At 42.5% G+C, this 23,307-nt stretch overlaps 1 protein-coding gene across 2 annotated transcripts in view; it reads right to left on the bottom strand.

The window, feature by feature from the left end:
• The window catches only part of LOC137374021 (RNA-binding protein 25-like), a 131,523-nt gene that overhangs the window by 29,630 nt on the left and 78,586 nt on the right, over positions 1 to 23,307 (bottom strand). For both annotated transcript variants that reach the window (XM_068039794.1, XM_068039795.1), the window contains exons 13-17: positions 19,855 to 19,928; positions 19,608 to 19,758; positions 14,931 to 15,249; positions 13,999 to 14,273; positions 4,916 to 5,014 (exon numbers count right to left, since the gene is read on the bottom strand). In XM_068039794.1, coding sequence (XP_067895895.1) covers positions 4,916 to 5,014; positions 13,999 to 14,273; positions 14,931 to 15,249; positions 19,608 to 19,758; positions 19,855 to 19,928 — 918 coding nt within the window. The remainder of the gene's footprint in view (positions 1 to 4,915; positions 5,015 to 13,998; positions 14,274 to 14,930; positions 15,250 to 19,607; positions 19,759 to 19,854; positions 19,929 to 23,307) is intronic.

Here is a 23,307-nt window from a genome sequence, read left to right as displayed (position 1 = left end):
ATTTATTATGGGGAACAAAGAAATGGCTGACCAACTAAATGCATACTTTGGTTCATGACTTCACAAAGGAGGACACAAATATCATACCAGAAATGTTGGGGAACACAGGGCTTAGTGAGAGAGAGGAACTGAAAGAAATCAGTATTAGTAGAGAAATGGTGTTGGGGAAATTGATGGGATTGAAGGCCGATAAATCCCCAGGGCCTGATGGTATGCATCCCACAGTACTTATGGAAGTGGCCCTAGAAATAGTGGATGCATTGGTGGTCACTTCCAAGATTCTAGACTCTGGAACAGTTCCTACAGTTTGCAGCGTAGCTAATGTAACCCCACTATTTAAAAAGGGAGGTAGAGAGAAAGCAGGGAATTATAGACCAGTCAGTCTGACATCGGTAGTGGGGAAAATTCTAGAGTCCATTATCAAAGATTTTATAGCAGAGCACTTGGAGAACAGTGGTAGAATCAGGCAGAGTCAGCATGGATTTACGAAAGGGAAATCATGCTTGACAAATCTACTAGAATTCTTCGAGGATGTAACTGGCAGAGTTGATGAGGGGGAGCCAGTGGATGTGGTTTATTTGGACTTTCAGAAGGCTTTCGACAAAATCCCACATAAGAGATTAGCGCGTAAAGTTAAAGCGCATGGGATTGGGGCTGGTGGATTGCAAGGGATAGAAAATTGGTTGGCGGACAGGAAACAAAGAGTAGAGATAAATGGGTCTTTTTCCGAATGGCAGGTAGTGACTAGTGGGGTACCACAGAGATCAGTGCTAGGACCCCAGCTATTCATAATACATATTAATGATTTAGATGAGGGAACGAAATGTAATATCTGCAAATCTGCAGATGGCACAAAACTGGGTGGGAGGGCGAGTTGTGAGGAGGATGCAGAGAGGCAAGTTGAGTGAGTGGGCTAATGCATGGCAGATCCGGTATAATGTGGATAAATGTGAGGTTATCCACTGTGGTAGTAAAAACAGGAAGGCAGATTATCTGAACGGCTATAAACTGAGAGAGGGGAATATGCAGTGAGACCTGGGTGTTCTCGTACACCAGTCGCTGAAGGTAAGCATGCAGGTGCAACAGGCGGTAAAAAAGGCAAATGGTATGTTGGCCTTCATAGCGAGAGGATTCGAGTAAAGGAGCAGGAATGTCTTGCTGCAATTATACAGGGCCTTGGTGAGGCCACACCTGGAATATTGTGTGCAGTTTTGGACTCCTTATCTGAGGAAGGATGTTCTTGCTATAGAGGGAGTGCAGCGAAGGTTTACCAGACTGATTCCTGGGATGGCGGGACTGACGTATGAGGTGAGATTGAGTTGGTTAGGATTATATTCGCTGGAGTTCAGAAGAGTGAGGGGGGGATCTCATAGAAACCTATAAAATTCTAATAGGACTTGGCAGGGTAAATGCAAGAAGGATGTTCCCAATGGTGGGGGAGTCCAGAACCAGGGGTCATAGTCTAAGGATACAGGGTAAACCTTTCAGGGCTGGGATGAGGAGAAATTTCTTCACCTAGAGAGTGGTGAGCCTGTGGAATTCACTACCACAGAAAGCAGTTGAGGCCAAAACACTATGTTTTCAAGAAGGAGTTAGATATAGCTCTTGGGTCTGAAGGGATCAAAGGGCGAAAGCGGGAACAGGCTACTGAGTTTGGATGATCAGCCATGATCATAATGAATGGCGGAGCAGGCTCGAAGGGCCAAATGGCCTACTCCTGCTCCTATTTTCTGTGTTTCTACGTTTCTATGTTTCGATGAGAACTGGACTGAATATATATAGAAAGTTCAGAGAAGTGGTGAAAAAAGAAATGAGAAGCAAAGAGACAGTATGAGAAGAGACTGGCAATTAAAAGGGAATCCAAAAGTCTTCTACACGCAAATAGTAAAAGGGTGGTAAACGGAGGAGCAGTGCTGATTAGGGACCAAAAAGGGGATTTACGCTAGGAGGCTGAAGACATAACAGAAATACGAAATGACTACTTTGCATCTGTCTTTAGCTAGGAAAAAGTTGATGCCCAGGTAGGTCATAGTGAAAGAGGAAGTAATTGAGATAGTGGATAAACTAAACATTGATGAAGAGTAGGTATTAGAAAGGCTGGCTGCACTCATAGTTGATAAGTCACGGATCAGGTGCAGCCAGGATACTGTGTAAAGTAAGGAAGGAAATTGCAGAGGCACTAACCACTATCTTCCAATCCTTAGGTACAGGGGTGATGCCAGAAGACTGCAGAATATTAAACATTAAGTCTTTGTTTAAAAAAGGGTATACGGATAAGCCCAGCAACTACAAGTCAGTCAGTTTAACCTTTGTAATTAGAAAGCTTTTAGAAACAATCATCTGAGACAAAATTAAGAGTCAAATGTGAATAGTAAACAGAAGAACACAAGAAGTAGGAGCAGCATGGCCCATTGAGCCTGCTCCACCATTCAATACGATGTCAGGGGATAACAGAATTGAGAACTGGGCTGAATATAGAAAGTTCAGAGAAGTGAAAAAAGAAATGAGAAGCAAAGAGAGAGTATGATCTGATCTTCGGCTTCAACTCCACTTTCCCGCCCTCTGAATTAAGGAAAGCCAGCATGGATTTAGGGCAAATTGTGGTTAGCTAATTTAATTGCTTTTTTGAATGAAGTAACAGAGGGTTGATGAGGTGTACAGGGACTTCCAAAAGGTGCTTGATGAGGTGCCACATACAGGCTTGTTATCGAAGTTGAAGTCCACAGAATATAAGTGACAGTGGCAGCATGGATATGAAGTTGGCTGAGAGACAGGAAACAGAGTCGTGGTGAACAGTTGTTTTTCCGGATTGAAAGAAACAAAAAAGTGGGGCTCCCCAGGGGTCGGCACTAGGACCACTGCTTTTCTTGATCTATATCAATGACGTAGACATGGGTGTGCTGGGCACCATTTCAAAATTTGCAAATGAGACAAATCTTGGAAGTTTTGTGAACTGTAAAGAGGATAGTGATGGACTTCAAGAGGACAGACTGGTTGGTGGAATGGGCGGACACGTGGCAGATGAAATTTAATGCAGAGAAGTTAGTTTAAGCTCTCCCCAAAAGCACTAGCAAACCACCCTGCGAGCACATTGCTCTTGCCTCTGTTGAGGTGAGACCCATCCAGCCTGTGTAAGTCCCACCCCTCCCAGAACCGGTCCCAATGTCCCATGAATCTAAAACCCACCCCCCCCACACCACACATATCTCCAGCCACACATTAATCTGCTCTGTCCTCCCAACTCTATACTCATTAACGTGTGGCACTGGGAATAATCTGGAGATTACTACCTTTGAGGTCCTGCTTGCTGGTCTCCTTCCACTCAATTTTCTAACCAGATCAATAATTTGTCTTCAATTCATGCCCTTCGACTTCAGCCATCAGTCTCTTAGGACAGAATTTATCAAATATAATCAAGGATAGGGTGACTGAACACCTAGAAAAATTTCAGTTAATCAGGGACAGCCAGCATGGATTCATGATGGGAAGGTCATGCCTGACAAATCTCATTGAATTTTTTGAAGAGGTGACTAAGGTAGTGGCAGGGGAATGTCTATGGATGTTATTTATATGGATTTCCAGAAGGCATTTGATAAAGTCCCACATAAGAGACTGTTAACTAAGGTAGAAGCCCATAGATTGAGGGCAAATTATTGACATGGTTAGGAAGTTGGTTGAGTGGTTGGTGACAGAGAGTGGGGATAATGGGTAAGTACTCCGATTGGCAGGATGTGACTAGTGGTGTCTCGCAGGGAACTGTGTTGGGGCCTCAATTATTCACGTTATTCATTAATGACTTGGATGATGGCATAGTAAGTCATATATTTGTTGATGATACAAAGTTAGGCGGCATTGTAGACAGTCTAGATGATAGCATAAAATTGCAATGAGATATTGACAGACTAGGTGAGTGGGCAAAGCTGTGGCTGATGGATTTCAATGTGGGCAAGTGTGAGATTATCCATATTGGACCAAAAAAGAATAGAGCAGGGTACTTTCTAAATAGGAAGAGGTTAAGTACAGTGGATGTCCAAAGAGACTTGGGGTTCAGGTGCATAGATATTTAAAATGCCACGAGCAAGTGCAGAAAATAATCAAAAAGGCTAATGGAATGCTAGCCTTTATATCTATAGGATTGGAGTATAAAGACACAGAGGTTATGCTGCAGCTGGTTAGACTCCACTTGGAGTACTGTAAGCAGCTCTGGGCACCACACCTTAGGAAGGATATATTGGCCTTGGAGGGAGTGCAACGTAGGTTTACAAGAATGATACCTGGACAACAGGGGTTAAGTTACGAGGAGAGATTACACAAATTAGGCCTGTTTTCGCTAGAATTTAGAAGGTTAAGGGGTGATCTGATCAAAGTCTTCAAGATATTAACAGGAAAAGACAGGCTAAATAAAGATAAACTATCTCCACTGGTTGGAGATTCTAAAGCTAGGGGGCATAGTCTAAAAATTAGAACCAGACCGTTCAGGAGAGATGTTAGGAAGCACTTCTTCACGCAAAGGGCGATAGAGGTTTGGAACTCTCTCCCACAAACAGCAGTTGAAGCTAGAACAGTTGTTAATTTTAAATCTGAAATAGATTTTTGTTAAGCAAAGATATTAAGGGATATGGGCCAAAGGCAGGTATATGGAGTTAGGCCGCGGATCAGCCATGATCTCATTGAATGGCGGGACAGGCTCGAGGGACTGAATAGCCTACTCCTGTTCCTATCTTCCTATGTTCCTATAAATGCCTTCTGGAAGCCCATATAAATAACATCTGTAGACTTTTCCCTGTCCACTACTTTTGTCACCCCTTCAGAAAACTCCATCTGGCTCAAAAAATTTAATCAGGTTTGCCAGGCATATCAGCAATGGTCGAGATTAACACCAACACATTTTCTTTAAAACCTTAAAATCACTAACCTTTGAACAAACAAAGTCAACTAGTGTTGCTTCTTCTTCACCAATGTATTCTATTATTTTTTTATTGATCCAAGGTCTAATGCGTCGGTCCATCAAGTTCTGTTAAATGAAAAAAAGTCAGAAGATACAATCAAATTCATGTTACGCAATTGAAATCCAGAAACATGACAATTGCAGCTCAATAATTACGACATCCCCTAATGCAATCAATTCACCCAATATAGAAGTGTAGGAGTGGAGTTTGTAACCACAAATCACCACATGGTGACTTCTCAATTATGGCAGGGCTCCAAGGGCAGAGGAGAAAACATACACAACTCAACATCTGGGATTAACTGGAAGCATTTTTAACAAGCCAGCATTTCAAATGCGTCAGAACAGCTCTCCAGCCCTACCTCTCAGTCAAATAATTACATCTGAGAACTTTAAGAGGATCAATGCTGTACTCAACCTTCTAATTTTAATAAAGAACAATCAGCATTTAGCTTCTTGCAGTTTTTTAACTGAATGCTACAAAGGAAAATATTTTCAAGCAGGATGATTTTCCTCTGGCGGCACCAGTCACCCCAGATCTTGCTATGAACCAGCTGACTGGAATTATATAGAAGCCAAGGAAGTGCATTTTTCATTTATTTTCTTCTTCCATTGGCATTTTTTTTTAAAAATCACTACATAATTATGTTTTTAATAAAACTGCTCATGAGACTTCTCAATTATAAAAAACCTTGTTGACAGATTTTAGCCATTGAAAGCGACACTTGTCTGGTGACAAACGGCTGTTTACATTTACACCAAAGCAGCAGGCAGTTGCTGAGCGAGAGGAAAATACCCACTTTTTTCCCATTCGTGTTCCAGTTGTGGGAGTCACTGGCAGGGCCAGCATTATTGTCCATGCCGAATTTCCCAGAAGGTGCTTTTTGACTGCCTTCCTGAACTGCTGCAGTCTAATTCTTCACAGCAATTTGATACAACTGCATGGTTTTCTAGGCCAGAGGGCAGGTATAAAACCACGTCCATTATAAAACTGAGTTTACTTTGGAGTGAAATCAAAAATAATGAACTAGATATTTTAACAGAAGTAGGTTGAAGCCTGAAATTCCCCTTAAGAGTAAAAGCTTAACTCAGTTTCTTTCAATAACCTTCAAAGCTGTTGTCATAGAATACATGGAGAGCCAGGAAACTTTATCATGGAAAAAAAATCTCAAAATTTAACCATCAAAAAAGCAAGCTCCCAGATTCTTGTATCAGTCCTCCATCAGAAGACAATGGCTCAAACTAGGGTGTAATTCAACACTGACAGGAGCACTCTGGTGCTTAATGCCAAAAGGCAAATCAACTGGCTGAGAATTAAATCCGACAAGGATCCCTTAGTGAGTTGTACTTCATAGAACGCATAGCACAGAAACAGGCCATTTAGCCCAACTTGTCCATACTTCTGTTTATGCTCCACATCAGCCTCCTCCCATCCTACCCTGTAAGCAGTAGTACCATATTGATAGGAGCAGATTAAGGAGGACTATGAGGAATACAAAGACAGGTTTAGAATGCATGTACGTAAATACACAAATTGCGGTGAATAAGGTTGGAGAGCTACAAGCACAATAGGAATATGATGAGGCTCAGTAACAGAAAAGTGGGTTAAAATAGTGAGGGCTGGAGGTTTAATATTCAACGATACCAAGTGTTCAGAAAAGATAGGGAAGGGAAAAAAAGGGAGGTGGGGTGGCAGTACTGATAGGGAAGACACTGGTTTTAGAAAGAAAGGATTCCTTGAGGGGGGCAAGAACAGAATCCATATGGTTGAAGTTCAGAAGCAAAAGCAGTTTGATCGCGCAACTGGAGGTATTCTATAGGTCTCAAAATAGAGAGGCAGGGAGAGAGAGAAGTAAATCTGCAGGGAAATCACAGAGATGTGCAAGAACTACAGTGGTGATATTGGGCACTTTAATTACCCAAGTATTGATTGGGATAATGTCAGTGTAAAGGGAAAGGAAGGGGAAGAATTTCTGAAATTAGTTCAGGAGAACTTCCTTCACCAGTATGTTCTCGGTCTAACTAGGAAGGACACATTGCTGGATCTGGTGCTGGGGAATGAAGCGAGCCAAGTGGATCAAGTATCTGTCAGCAAACATATGCCAAGAGTGAGCATAAGGTTTAGACTAGCAAAGGAGAAATGCAAAGAACAATCTAAAGTAGAACTTCTAAATTGGAAGAGGGCTAACTTGAATGGTACAGGAGGGACTCTAGCCAGGGAACCAAAGGAAAAATGGTAACAGAACAATTTGTAATCTTTAAGGGGGAGATGTTTGACGTACAGGCTAGGTACATTCCAACTGACTCAAAATGTAAGGGAGCTAAAGCCAAGGCTCCTTAGATGACGAGGGAGATAGAGAATATGATGGAACAAAAAAAATGGTGTATGACGCATGTCAAGTGAATTCTTCAAGCAAAGACCAGGCCAAATACAATCAGTTGAGAGGGGAAGTGAAAAGAAAAGTATGACTGGCAAAGAGAGAACAGAATGCCTGTTAACATAAAAGGGGACCCAAAAATCTTCTCCTGGCATGTAAATAGCAAGTGGGTAATAAGAGGCGGGGTGGGTCCTATTAAGGAAAAAGAGGGTGATGTATACTTAGAGGCGCAGGATAGAATAGTTAATATGTATTTTGTATCAGTGTTTACGACAGAAGAGGATGCCGACAAAGTATCGGTAGAAGTAATGGTTGTGGTGAAAATTAATAGGCAGGATGTATAGCAAGGCTGGCTATGCTTAAAGTGGATAAGTAGCCCAGTCCACATGGAGTGCACCCCAGGTTGCTAAAGGATGTGTGAGTGAAGATAGCAGAGGGGCTTGCCATAATCTTCCAATCTTCCCAAGAAACAGGGAAAGGTGTCAGAGGAGTGGAAAGTGGCAAAGATTCTTGTTCAAGAAAGGGTGTAAAGACATTCCTAGTAGCTACAGGCCAGTCAGTTTATCAGTGGTATGTAAGGTTTCAGAAACAATAATCAGGAAAAAAAAAATCAACAAGCATTTGGAGAGGTTTGAGTTCATTAAGGAGAACCAGCCTGGATTTACATTGACTAATGTAATTTGAGGAAGTTAACGGAGAAGGTTGATTAAGGGAATGCTGTCTATATGGACTTGAGCAAAGAATTTGACAAAGTAGCATATAAAAGGTTGGTTAGCAAAATTGAGACTCATGGAATAGGAGGAGCAGTGTCAGTTTGGATAAAACATTGGTTCAAGGACAGAAAACAGCAAGTTGTAGTAAATGCTTGTTTTTCAGACTGAAGGATGGTATACATTGGTGGCCCCCAAAGGTCAGAGCTAGGACCACTGCTTTTTTGCTTATTTATAATAGATGATTTGGGTGTAGCAAACAGTGAGAATGATACCAATTAACTGCAACAAAACACAGAAAAGCTAGCAGAATGGGCAGGTAAATGGCAAATGGAAGTTAACAGAGAAATGTGAGGTGATGCATTTTGGCAGAAGGGATAGGGAGAGGAAACATAGACTTAACAGCACAGTTCCAAACAGTGCGCAGGGAGAGGGGGTCTTGGGGGTTCATTTGCATAGATCCTTGAAGGTGGTAGGACACATTGAGAGTAATTAGTGAAGCATATGGAATCTTCAGTTTCATAAACAGAGATAGTGAGTACAAAAAACAGGGAAGTTACGCTGAACTTTATAACGCTCTGGTTAGACCCCAACTGGAGTACTGCGTCCAGTTCTGGTCAGCACACTTTAGGCAGGATGTGAGGGTCCTTCAGGGTGCAGAGCAGATTTACCAGAATGGTTCCAGGGTTGAGGGATTTTAGCTACAAGGTTAGGTTGGAGAAGCTGAGGTTGTTCTCCCTGGAGTCAAGGAAATTGAAGGGAGATCTGATAAAGGTGTGCAGATTACAGCAGGTTTAAATAAAGAAAAGCTGCACCAATTAGCTGATGGTACAAGGACTAGGGGACACAAGATTCAAGAGAAGCAGGAGGAATGCGAGTAAGAACTTTTTTTATGCAGCAAGTAGTAATGATCTGGAAAACTCAGCCGACAAGGTTGATGGAAGCGGAGACAATAAATAATTTCAGAAGGAAATTGGATAGGCACTTGCAGGGCGACAGGGATAGAGCAGGGGAATGGGACTGACTGGAGCACACTCGATGTAACCCCATTATTTAAGAAAGGAGGGAAAGAAAAACCAGGGAACTACAGATGGACTCAAAGAAGGGCAGGACTGGGTGTTAAATATTCCTGGATACAAGGAAGGATAGGAAAGGGAAAAAAAGGGCGAGCAGTGGTGGTATTGATTAAGGAGAGAATGGCTGTGCTGGAGAAAAAAGATTTCCCAAAGGGGTAAGGACAAAATCTATTTGGCTGGAGGTAAGGAACAAAAAATGTGCGGTTACATTGCTCGGTGTTGTCTATAGGCCCACCAGCTAGTGGGAAGGATGTTGAGGAACAAAGTTTCAAAGAAATTACAGAGAGGTGCAAAAATTAGAGGAGAGTTATAATGGGAGACTTTAATTATCCAAACATAGACTGAGATAATAGTGTAAAGGGCAGTGAGGGGCAAGAGTTCCTAGAGTGTGCGCAGGAAAGTTTTCTACAACAATATGTTGCTAGTCCAACAAGAAAGGAGGCACTGCTAGATCTGGTTTTTAGGAATGAGGTGGGCCAAGTGGATCAAGTATCAGTAGGAGAGCTTTGTATCATAAGGTTTAGGCTGACTATGGAAAAGGACAAAGAGCAATCCAGGGTAAAAATAATTAACTGGGGGAAAGCCAACTTCAAAGGGGTAAGAATGGAGCTGGGGCAAATAAATTGGAGTCAAAATCTGGCAGGAAAATCGATAGATGAACAATGGGCTACCTTCAAAGAAGAGATAGTTCGGGTACAGTCAAGCTATGTTCCCTCAAAGAAAAGTAGGGCAAACAAATCCAGAGCACTTTGGATGACAAAAGATGTAGAGATGAAGATAAAGAAGAAAAAGTGTGTTTATGACAAATGCCAGGTAGAAAATACTATTGAGAACCAGGCTGAATATAGAAGAACCAAAGGGAAAGTGAAAAAGCAAATAAGAGAAGCCAAGAGAGAGCATGAAGAGAGACTGGCAGCTAGCATTAAAGGAAATTCCCAAGTTTTCTATAGGCATATAAATAGTCAAAAGGTTGGTAAAAGGAGGAGTGGGACCGATTAGGGACCAGAAAGAGGATTTACACATGGAGGCTGAGGTATTAAATAAATACTTTGCATCCGTCTTTACCAAGGAAGAAGATGCAATCCAGGCAATGTTGAAAGAGGATGTACGTCAGAGACTAGAGTGGTTTAAAATTGATAAAGAGGAAGTAAAGACAGTGGAAGCGTTCTTTGAATATTTTTTAAGGCAGAGGTAGATAGATTCTTGATAAGCAAGGGGTGAAAGGTTATTGGGGTAGGCAGGAATGTGGAGTTGAGGTTACAATCAGATCAGCAATGATCTTGCTGAATGGCGGAGCAGGCTCGTGGGGTCGAGTGGCCTACTCCTGCTCCTAAGACGTATGTTCGAGGATGGAACTAGCAGAATAGATAAGGGGGAACCAGTCAATGTGGTATATTTAGATTTTCAGAAAGCTTTTGATAAGGAACCACACAAGAGGTTAGTAAACAAAATTAGAGCACATGGGATTGGGGGAATATACTGGCATGGATCGAGAACTGGTTAATGGACAGAAAACAGTAGGAATAAATGGGTAATTTTCGGATTGACGGGCTGTGACTAGTGGGTTACGGCAAGCATCAGTGCTTGGGCCCCAGCTGTTCACAGTCTAGATCAATGATTTGGATGTGGGGATTAAATGCAATATTTTCAAGTTTGAAAATGACAAAACTAAGTGGAAGTGAGAGTTGTGAAGAGGCTGCAAAGAAGCTCCAAGGGGATTTGGAGAGGCTAAGTGAGTGGGCAAAAATTTGGCAGATGGAACACAATGCGGAGAAATGTGAGGTTATCCACTTTGGTGGGAAAAACAAAGAGTATTTCTTAAATGGCGAGAGGCTGGGAAGTGTTAAATTTCAAAGGGACTTGGGTGTCCTTGTTCATGAGTCACTGAAAGCTAACATGCAGGTACAGCAAGCAATTAAGAAGGCAAATGGTATATTGGCCTTCATTAAAAGAGGATTTGAGGAGAGGAGTAAAGATGTCTTACTGCAATTATATAGAGCCTTGCTGAGACCGCACCTGGAGTATTGTGCGCAGTTTTGGTCTCCTTACTGAAGGAAAGATTTTGTCATAGAGGGAGTGCAACCAAGGTTCACCAAACTAATTCCTAGGATGGCGGGATTGTCATATGAGGAAAGATTAAATAGACTGGATCTTTAGTCTCTGGAGTTTAGAAAAATGAGGTGTGATCTCATTCAAACATACAAAAATCCTTACAGGGCTTGACAGGGTAGAGGCAGGAAGGATGTTTCCCCTGGCTGGGGAGTCCAGAATCATGGGACACAGTCTCAGAATAAGGGGCAGGCCATTTAGGACTGAGATGAGGAGGAATTTCTTCACTCAGAGGGTGGTGAATCTTTGGAATTCTCTGTCCCAGAGGGCTGCGGAGACTCAGAGATTGAAAATGTTCAAGACGAAGATCGATAGATTTCTACATATTAAAAATATCAAGGATTATGAGAATAGTGCAGGAAAATAGTGTTGAAGTAGATCAGCCATGATCTCATTGAATGGCACAGCAGGCTCGAAGGGCTGAATGGCCTAATCCTGCTCCTATTTCTATTTCTTATATGATGGGCCAAATGGCCTCCTGTTGCGCCATAATTACAATCCCTTTCTCCCACATGTATGTATCTAGTGTTCCCTTAGGCGCATCGATGATATTTACCTCATCTCATCCATGTGGTAGCGAGTTCTACATTCTAACCACTCTCTGGATAAGGAAGTTTTCAATGAATTCTTTACTTAATTGACCAGATAAATTAGATTTATACATTTAGCTCTACCTTTCCTCTAGTTTCACTGCCCATGTTATCAGTCCAACATCCACCCCTGGATGGGCTGCAATTTCCTTCAATGAAATACTGCGAAAATCAAAGCCATCTTTAGATTTTAGATTAGATTAGATTAGAGATACAGCACTGAAACAGGCCTTTCGGCCCGAGTCTGTGCCGACCATCAACCACCCATTTATACTAATCCTACACTAATCCCATATTCCTACCAAACATCCCCACCTGTCCCTATATTTCCCTACCACCTACCTATACTAGTGACAATTTATAATGGTCAATTTACCTATCAACCTGCAAGTCTTTTGGCTTGTGGGAGGAAACCGGAGCACCCGGAGAAAACCCACGCAGACACAGGGAGAACTTGCAAACTCCACACAGGCAGTACCCAGAATCGAACCCGGGTCCCTGCAGCCGTGAGGCTGCAGTGCTAACCACTGCGCCACTGTGTCGCCCTCTCGTCATCCCCTGCCACAAGCTCCATACTTGAAGCAGACTGTTTTCAACCTTGGTGTCCTATTTGACCCTCAGCTGAACTTCCAAACATCTATGCTATCTCAACCATCACCGACTTATATCTCTCTGAACACCTGCATCCGCCACTGAAATCCACTGTCTCCTCCAGATTTGACTATTCCAATACTCAGCTGGCTGAGCTTCCTCTACAAACAGCACAGCCAAAAACTCTTCTGCTTGCATCCTATCTCACTGCTGGCTGCATTCAAGTCCTGCTCAGCCGTCACCTCTGTGGTCACTGACATACACTGACTCCTATTCCACCAACGCAGAGAAGATAAAATCTTCATCTTGGTGTTTAAAACCCTTCATGTTGTTGTGACCCCATCTCTGCAACCTTCTCCAGCCCGACAACCACCAAGAAATCTGCTCTGCCAACAATGGTCTTTTGTAGACCCCATGCTTCTTTTGCCCCATGATTACACCCATGCCTTTCGCTGCCAAGACCCCACGCTCTAGAATTCATTCCCTAAATCTCTAGTCTTCTCAACAACTTCTCTTTGACCAAGCTTTATAGTTATTTCTCCAAATATCTTTTCTCTGACTTGTTTATATTTGTCCGATTTGGCTTCTGAGAAGCACCTTGAAATAGTTTTAAACAAGTTATGTAAAAGCAAGTTGTTCTTAATTATGTGATCCAATAACTCTGCACCTCTCCAAATCATAACAGAATTTGAAATAAATTTCGGCCACACAACTGCAAAAAACTTAGTTGAAAATGCAGTTTAGTCAATATAGAACTTATTCATTTTAAAATCCATTTTAAAGGCTTCATCTTCAACTAGGTAACCAGTGTACAGATCTCCCACACTGACAGTCAGCCAAAAGCTGGCAGTTCAGGTTGTTATTTAACCCTCCATTCTTCAAGATGTTAACTCCTTATTCAGACAGGAATCCACAGGATCTGGCTGTCCTCTCTTTAAAAGTGGCCATTATTAACTTACTATCCTCAGCAGCCACACTCAACCCTGTCCTCATCCAGCATCCACAAATACATACTTTCAATAAAGGTCACCTTTGCAACCAGAAGTGGAAGTCTTGACCGATATGCCCTGATCTAACCCAGTCGGCCCTGATGACAACTGCAGTATCCCAACAGCTGAAATCAGTGAACTCAGCTGGACCAGGATTGCACTTGGGAACTTCTTATCTACATTGCTAAACTATTAATTGGATAAACTCACTGATCCAGAGAAGTCTGTTTCATCCTCCCAGCCAACATTTACACGGATGTCTCAACAACCTGGTTGAGAATAGGAATTCAATTTGGGAATCGTGGGATCAAACCAGTACCCCAATAAGGTACAACACAGTCACCTAGTAGCATTGCACCACTTTCACACTCAAGACCTAAACTGCACAATTTATTGAACATAAATACAGTCGTGGCACTGTGAATCACTGTGGCAAACAAACAGAACCAATTGTTAAATGACTGCTGACTCTATTTTTACATCACTGATGTCAAAACAGTACAACCTGTGCTTCTCTTCACAAGCAATCCCCAGGGGTTTTGGGAAATAGGTTACCACCATGCTGACCCGGTTACAAGCCCTCACAAATAAAAGTAGAGAAGCGTACCGTGTCCACAATAGACCAGTCAAGAGGATATGCAAAGAGTTCTGGTTTAGCTGTTGGAATTTTCTCAATCAGATTTTTTATGTGTTTTCGTTTTTCTTCAGTATTTACATTTCCTTTAGAGGCACCCTTTTCGTCCTCTGAATAATCCAATGGGACAAGTTTCCGCTTACGAGGAACTTCATCGCTATCTTCATCATCAAACTTATTGAAAACGCTATCAACTGGAAGTTTCTTTCTTTTGACTGAAATTGTCTGACTTGGACTACTAGAACCACCTAAATGAGAAAAAGGAAAAATAAGGTTCTGATTCATTAATCAATTCAGTGCTGATTGGGACCATTGTATCTTAGCATAAAATACAGAAGTTAAATTTTGTGTTCAACATTGATGATTTGAACATAGGCAGTCTGCCACCAGCCTGTGGTGGACATGTTACAAGGACAATTTGTGTTTGTACCTTCCTGCACATCAAGGTTCGGGACATCAAGCTGAAAAGTGGAAGAATTTTCCACTATGAGGACTTTGTCTCAGGAATCAATCCCTCATTCCCTACTTTAAGCACATCGCAGTGAGAAGCTTCCTCCACCCTTCACTACACTTCAGCAGCACCCCCAAGACATACATTTTCATTTACCATACCAACCATTCTTGTGGTTTTTAAGCAAGAATGCTATTTTTAGTGCCAGCTCTCCACCATGAGCTCATGGCCACCAGTAACTGGTCCAAGATTTCCCAAACTCATTTTACACAGCACCCTTCAGCCAGCAGACAGGACATTTTCAACTTATTCATCTGTGCTGGACTTGAATCCAAATCCCAAAAGTGAAAGAATATTGTGCTACTTGGTATGTTATGAATGAGAAAAGGCAATTTCATGAAAAACAACTAATTATCAGCAAGTTAACATATTGCGTTAACATATAATGCCTTACCCAATTTGAGGCTAAGCCCTATTTTAGGCCGCTGCTCCTCTTGCTGTTGATCTGGAGAGTTCTCATGTGGAATGATAATGCCACAGGGAGACTCATCTGCTGGAGTATTGGGTGTAGCATTTCCACTTGCTGATGAAACAGAGGGGACAGAACAAATAGGACGCAAGGTGGGTTTAAGGCAAGGTTTCTGCTCTGGCTCTTCCTCCTCTTCATCTCGTCGTTCCTCTTTCTCTGGCTTCTCCTCCTCCTCCTCCTCCTCTTCTGATTCTGGCTCCTGTTTGATTGGCTGCTGCCGCCGCCTCTCTGCTTCCTGCTCCATCTGTTCACAATAAGATGATAATATGCAACAAGCCAGACCCACGAGCATCAAGTCCACTCCCCCCACAGACTACACACAACCTACCTTATCATGGAACCGAATCTCCTGATGGGGCGGGTGACGGAGTAACATGTCTTAACTCCGTAACATCATTCAGCTAACATCACCAACCGGGGACTTTTCTGACTGTGTGTCGAGGCTAGATTGAACAGACTCACTCAGCCATCAGAATAATCGAAATTCTGTCAACCACCCTGCCATGATCTACTGTCAATGGTCCAGAGATGGTGTGAGGGGGAGGGTTTTAGATTCCTGGGACACTGGGACCGGTTCTGGGAGAGGGGGGACCAGTACAAACTGGACGAATTACACCTGGGCAGGACTGGGACTGATGTCCTAGGGGAAGTATTTGCTAGAGTGGTTGGGGAGGGTTTAAACTAAAAATGGCAGGGGGGCTGGGAACCTTTGCAAAAAGTCAGAGGAGGGGGGATCAAAGACAAGAAGAAAAGACAGTAAGGGGAATAAGAAAAGTGATAGGCAGAGAAATCAAGGGCCAGAATCAAACAGGGCCACAGTGAAAAACAGTGGGAAGGGTACAAGTAATATTAAAAAGACAAGCCTTAAGGCTTCGTGCCTTAACGCGCGGAACATTCACAATGAAGCGGATGAATTAATCGCGCAAATAGATGTAAACAGGTATGATATAGTCGGGATTACGGAGACATGGCTGCAAGGTGACCAGGGATGGGAAATAAACACCCGGGGTATTCAGTATTTAGGAAGGACAGACAAAAAGCAAACGGCGGTGGAGTTGCATTGCTGATTAAAGAGCAAATTAACGCAATAGTGAGGAAGGATATTAGCTCTGACGATGTGGAATCTGTATGGGCAGAGCTGAGAAACAGTAAGGGACAAAAAATGTTTTTGGGGGTTGTATATAGACCTCCAAACTGTAGTGGTGATGTTGGGAATGGCATTAAACAGGAAATTAGAGACGCATGCGATAAAGGAACATCTGTAATTATGGGTGAATTTAATCTGCATATAGATTGGGCAAATCAAATTAGTCACAATACCCTAGAGGAGGAATTCCTGGAGTGTTTATGGTATGGTTTTCTGGACCAATACATTGAGGAACCATCCAACCATAGAGAACAGGCCATCCAAGATTGGGTATTGTGTAATGAGAGGGGAATAATTAACAATCTAGTTGTGAGAGACCCCTTGGGGATGAGTGACCATAATATGATAGAATTCTTCATCAAGATGGAGAGTGATATAGTTGATTCTGAGACTAGGGTCCTGAATCTTAGTAAAGGAAACTACCAAGGTATGAGGCGCGAGTTGGCCATGACGGATTGGGAAACGTTACTTAAAGGGATGACAGTGGATAGGCAATGGCAAACATTTAAAGAGCGCCTGGATGAACTGCAACAATTGTTTATCCCTGTCTGGCGCAAAAGTAAAACGGGGAAGGTAGCCAAACCATGGCTTACAAGGGAAATTAGAGATAGCATTAGATCCAAGGAAAAGGCATATAAACTTGCCAGGAAAAACAACAGACCTGAGGATTGGGAGCAGTTTATAATTCAGCAAAGGAGAACCAAGGGATTGATTAAGAAGGGGAGAATAGAGTACGAGAGCAAGCTTACAGGGAACATAAAAACTGACTGTAAAAGTTTCTATAGATATGTGAAGAGAAAAAGATTGGTGAAGACAAATGTAGGTCCCTTACAGTCAGAAACAGGGGAATTTATTATGGGGAACAAAGAAATGGCTGACCAACTAAATGCATACTTTGGTTCAGTCTTCACAAAGGAGGACACAAATATCATACGAGAAATGTTGGGGAACACAGGGCTTAGTGAGAGAGAGGAACTGAAGGAAATCAGTATTAGTAGAGAAACAGTGTTGGGGAAATTGATGGGATTGAAGGCTGATAAATCCCCAGGGCCTGATGGTATGCATCCCAGAGCACTTAAGGAAGTGGCCCTAGAAATAGTGGATGTATTGGTGGTCACTTCCAAGATTCTATAGACTCTGGAACAGTTCCTACAAATTGGAGGGTAGCTAATGTAACCCCACTATTTAAAAAAGGAGGTAGAGAGAGAGCAGGGAATTATAGACCAGTCAGCCTGACGTTGGTAGTGGGGAAAATTCTAGAGTCCATTATCAAAGATTTTATAGCAAAACACTTAGAGAACAGTGGTAGAATCAGGCAGAGTCAGCATGGATTTACAAAAGGGAAATCATGCTTGATAAATCTACTAGAATTCTTCGAGGATGTAACTAGTAGAGTTGATGAGGGGGAGCCAGTGGATATGGTTTATTTGGACTTTCAGAAGGCTTTCGACAAAGTCCCACATAAGAGATTAGCGTGTAAAATTAAAGCGCATGGGATTGGGGGTAGTGTATTGCCATGGATAGAAAATTGGTTGGCAGACAGGAAACAAAGTCGGGATAAATGGGTCTTTTTCCAAATGGCAGGCAGTGACTAGTGGGGTACCGCAGGGATCGGTGCTAGGACCCAAGCTATTCACAATATATATTCATGATTTAGAAGAGGGAACTAAATGCAATATCTCCAAATTTGCAGATGACACAAAACTGGGTGGGAGGATGAGTTGTGAGGAGGATGCAGAGTGATTTGGACAAGTTGAGTGAGTGGGCTAATGCATGGCAGATGCAGTATAATGTGAATAAATGTGAGGTTATCCACTTCGTTAGCAAAAACAGGAAGGCAGTTTCTCGTACACCAGTCGCTGAAGGCAAGCATGCAGGTCCAACAGGCTGTAAAAAAGGCAAATGGTATGTTGGCCTTCATAGAGAGAGGATTCGAGTACAGGAGCAGGGATGTCTTGCTGCAACTATACAGGGCCTTGGTGAGGCCACACCTGGAATATTGTGTGCAGTTTTGGTCTCCTTATCTGAGGAAGGATGTTCTTGCTATAGAGGGAGTGCAGCAAAGGTTTACCAGACTGATTCCTGGGGTGGCAGGACTGACGTATGGGGAGAGGTTGAGTCGGTTAGGATTATATTCGCTGGAGTTCAGAAGAGTGAGGGGGGATCTCATGGAAACCTATAAAATTGTAACAGGAATTGACAGGATAAATGCAGGAAGGATGTGCCCAATGGTGGGGGAGTCCAGAACCAGGGGTCATCATCTCAGAATATGGGGTAAACCTTTCAGGACTGAGATGAGGAGAAATTTCTTCACCCAGAGAGTGGTGAGCCTGTGGAATTTGCTACCACAGAAAGCAGTTGAGGCCAAAACATTGTATGTTTTCAAGAAGAAGTTAGATATAGCTCTTGGGGCGAAAGGGATAAAAGGGTATGGGGTGAAAGTGGGAACAGGTAACTGAGTTGGATGGTCAGCCATGATCATAATGAATGGCAGAGCAGGCTCGAAGGGCCAAATGGCCTACTCCTGCTCCTATTTTCTATGTTTAGTTTAGTTTTAGTTTAGAGATACAGCACTGAAACTAAATTCATGCCTTGCCGTGGTGACCTCTTAGACCAATGTGCTATACCATGGGCTTTCCCAGAAAGGTTACAGCAGTACAGGAACTGTGGCTCATATAGAAATTAATCACATCTATGGACACCTGTCTTCTTCCCAGCTAGCCATTTAATCTTTGTTCCAATAAGTAATTAAACACATCTGACTTGTCTTATCAGGAGTCTGTTCGACATTTCCATTAGGAAGCAAAATATTTCTTTCATTGGGGTCTGTTCATTTGAATTCTACTTCTGTACCAAGTTAATTAAGCTTAGTTACATCTAAATTACGCTCCCACCTCCCTTAGCATTGTAATAAGTTACAGATTCAATGGATGGACAGAAATTTCCCCAGGTTTGAATAAAAGACTTCACGGATATTAGCAAGTTCACAGATTTTTAGGGGCTTCTAATTGGTAGGTTAAATACAGTAGAGTTAGAGTGCTTTGGTTGGCTCTTCACTTATGGAAGGGGTGATAAGGTGGAGGTCTATCATTCTAATGTATCCCTTTCTCAGATGAAACTTTAGATAGATCAATATATGACAAATCTAAAAGTTGACTTCAATTCTTAAAATAATTGATTGGCCAATTGGAAGAACTTAATCGACAAATATTGCCTCCAGCTATCTATTTCTATAAGAGAACGACAACAGTAAATAACCTGTTTGTTCTATGTTGTCAGCTGAAAAAAAACTTAGCTTTCCAATCAATATCACAAGTTATGAAATGCTATGACTGCTTTACAGTTTTACATCTTACCCAATTAAAATGCTTTCTTCACAATATTTGTAACTAAAAGTTACACATCCAGAACCACACATTCAATTTGGAAGTGACTGATATTCAGCTGTGATTTACCCTCTGTAGCTCTGCATCTGGGTCAGGATGCCCTTCTGCCAGTAAACGCTGTCGAATCTCCTCATGCTCCTCCTTCTCTCGTTTGCGATCTCTTTCATCTGCTTCTATTTCTTTTTCTCGATCCCTTAAGCGCTTCTGCAAAGCACTCCCTCTAAAATTAAACAAGGAAACAATTTCATGTAATGCAAACACAAGACGACAAACCTCGCCTGGTATTGCAGTCGGGTTTGAGAAACACTAGATTCACCTGTAATACTTTGGATCATCTCTGTCATCGTCATAATCTTCCAAAAACTCTTTCAGTCTTTTTGCTTCTTTTGCCTGCGAAGGATAGCATTGTATTTAAGTTACAAGTTATTTTATAGCCAAAAGACTTGCCATTAATGGATTTTCTTATGTCTTCAATGTTTAGCGAGTTAAACCAAATCTCTAATTCCAAAAAAAGTTGCATTTAGTTTCCTCCTCCATCCTCGCACTGCACTCAGTATTGTTACTAAAAGGCAGTGGGATGGTGTGCTCCCTACCCTGTGTTACAGGCACCTAAAGCCAGATACAAGTAGTGCAAGATCGGCCGAGATTGATTCGTCCTAGCTTCTCATTCCCAGTACTTCCACCTCAGCACCGTGGCTGAGGCAAAGGAATCTCCTTGTGGAGAATCATAGGATGGTTACACTGCACAGAAGGCGGCCATTCGGCCCATTGTGTCTGTGTCGGCTCTTTGCAAGAACAACTCACTGAGTTCCACTCCCCTGCCCTTTTCCCATAGCCCTGCAAATCTTTTCTCTTCAGATAATCATACAATTTCCTTTTGAAAGCCATGATTGATCCTGCCTCCACCACACTCAGGCAGTGCATTCCAGATCCTAACCACTTCTGCATACAACAGTTTTTTCTCACGTCATCTCTGGTTCTTTTGCCAATTATTTTAAATCAGTGTCCGTTGGTTCGACCATTCACCAATGGTCTCTATCTACTCTGTCCAGACCCTTCATGACAGGAACGCGTTAATAACATCACTGCTGAGATTAGCAAACTCAATACAGATGAGGAATCAAACATGCAAGCTTCCTTTCTGTATGGTTTAGTTCCATATTGATAAGCACACATAACAAAGTTAATGATTGTTTTCAATGGGGCTGTTGCAGAGTGATCAAAAACAGCTGTTAAATTGTTGAATTTCTATTTATTTTCAAAGATTCTACCTAACAGAAATCACAAGTTTAATATGCACAATACCACAATCACCTCTTAGACTGCAATCATTGTTAATACTGCAGATCTGAGTGATTCACCTGTTAAGTCAGAGTTCGCAATATCTTAACAGTCTCTTCACCTTGCTGTTGCTGTTTGTGTGTCGCTTGTGCTGCTTCTATCTCTCTTACTCTTGCTTTGTGGTTCTCTGTCTTTAACTCTTGGTTTTGATTTTGTCTCTACACTGCTGTCTGCTTTATTTCCTTTTCGGTACGATAAGTGCTGTATGATGTGTAAGGGAGCTGCTCAGGGTTGAAATCGGTATTTTCTGCTGTTAGGTGGAGGCATAATCCAACTATTTTCCATCCCTTCACTCACCCTTACTGCACACGCACTCTCAATCCCAACACATCTTCTATATTTTCAACTTCACAAATCCTCCTCACCTTCCAAACAGACCAGAGCTCCTTGCAACCCTTAAAGCATATCAAGAACTGCTATCTCATCCTGTGATTCCGATGAAAGGTCACTGCCCTGAAACATTAACTCTGTTTCTCCCTCCACAGATGATGCCTGGCTTGCTGAGTATTTCCAGCATTTTCTGTTTTTATTCCTTACTTGTTCTACTCACTGAAGGTAGGTAGACACAGACCATCTCCTGCTCACAGAGCCTTTCATTCCTCATCCCCTCAATTGAGCCCCAACTGTTTATATTAACTTCAACTATGCTCCCCATCTGGCCCACTTTCGGGCACCAATTGCACACTTTTTCTAAACCGGTGTTGGTACACTCTTTGATGGAAGATGAACATCATGCTGAGGAAGAAGATAACGGCGGGAGCACAGCAGAGATCTAAAAAGCGCACCAAAGGGTCAGAGGCCAGAGAGACAGCCACGGCCACAGAGCGGAGATTTAAAAAGCACGCCAAAGGGTCGGAGGCCGGAGAGAGGGTTGCGGGCACAGAGCGGAGATTTAAAAAGCAGAAAGGGTCGAAGGCCAGAGAGTGAGTGGCAGGAGCAGAGCAGAGATTTAAAAAGCGCACCAAAGGGTTGGAGGCCACAGAGAGTAGCAGGAGCAGAGAGGGAGGAAAAAAACATCGAAACGTGACATCAGAAAGACGTCACAATCATCAGAGAGAGCAGGGAAACAGAAAGCCAGCCGTGGTGAGTATGCTGGCAAGCTTCTACCTTAATCGAAATCCTTAAAATTGAAATAAGACTTGATCAATTCATTAGTATATGAACTAAAAACTAGGGCGGATTTTATAATTTATCATACAGAGAGAGAGACACACCAGCAGGAAGTATATTGATTCAAATTAGGACCTGGGAAATTAAAAATATTCAATTGGGTAGTGTTACAAACACAGAGTAGGACTAGAGGTATTAACTGAAATTGATAGATTGAACAGTTTACTAATTAGATTGTTATAAAAGGGACTGAGTGCAGCTTGAACAGAGTGCTGGGAAGTCGGTGAGATGAGGGCTTTGGTTCTTACTCTACTACAGGGGAAGAAGCTAGCTGTTTGGTGAATATCTGGTAAGTGGTTATGGTCCATTCTATTCCCAAGGTTTAAAATAGTACAGGAACTGGTAAGGTTAATCATATATATCTATCAAAAAAAGTAAAATAATTGAATAAAATAATAAAATAATTAAAACACATTAAGGATGACAGGGCAGGTGATGTGTCACAGCTGTAGCATGTGGGAGCTCCAAGATTCCAGAGAGATCTGCAGTGTTTGCAGCTTGAGGAGCTTCGGCTCAGAGTCATTGATCTGGAGGCCGAGCTACAGACACTGCGATGCATAAGGGAAGGGAAAGTTACCTTGACACTTTGTATCAGAAGGCTGTCACACCCCTTAGGATAAGGCCTTCTGATTTGGTCAGTGGTCAATGACAGGAGAGTGTGGCTGCAGCTGAGGCAGGTAAGGGAACCCAGAGGGCAGGCGTGCAGGAGCCTCAGCCTTTGTGATTGTCCAACAGGTTTGAGGTTGTTTCAGCTTATTTGGTTGAAAGTGGGGGCTGCAGGTTGGATGAGGAATCTGACCATGGCACTGTGGTGCAGGAAGCAATTCAAGTGGGGGAAACAAAAAGGAATGTAGTGCGAGCAGAGGACAGTATAGTGAAGGGGATTGACACTGTTCTCTGCAGAAAAGAGCGAGAGTCCAGAAGGCTGTGTTGCCTGCCCGGTGCCAGGGTTCAGGACATCTGCTCAGGACTGGAGAGGAACCTACAATGGGAGGGGGAAGAGCCAGTCATAGTGATCCATATAGGTACCAAAGACAGGCAGGACAAGGAAGGAGGCTCTGTATAGTCCGTATGAGGAACTAGGCACCAAATTAAGCAGAACCTCAAAAGCTAATAATCTCTGGATTACTACCTGAGTCACGTGCAAATTGGCATGCAGCAAATAAGATTAGAGAAATGAATGCATGGCTCAAAGACTGGTGTGGTAGAAGTGGGATCCCGTTTGTGGGGCACTGGCACCAGTACTGGGGAAGGTGGG

This window comes from Heterodontus francisci, chromosome 9 (genome assembly GCF_036365525.1).
Source record: "Heterodontus francisci isolate sHetFra1 chromosome 9, sHetFra1.hap1, whole genome shotgun sequence".
NCBI classification, from domain to species: Eukaryota; Metazoa; Chordata; class Chondrichthyes; order Heterodontiformes; family Heterodontidae; genus Heterodontus; species Heterodontus francisci.
Note: the sequence above shows the minus strand (reverse complement) of the source record. Positions and strands in the feature narration are given on the sequence as shown.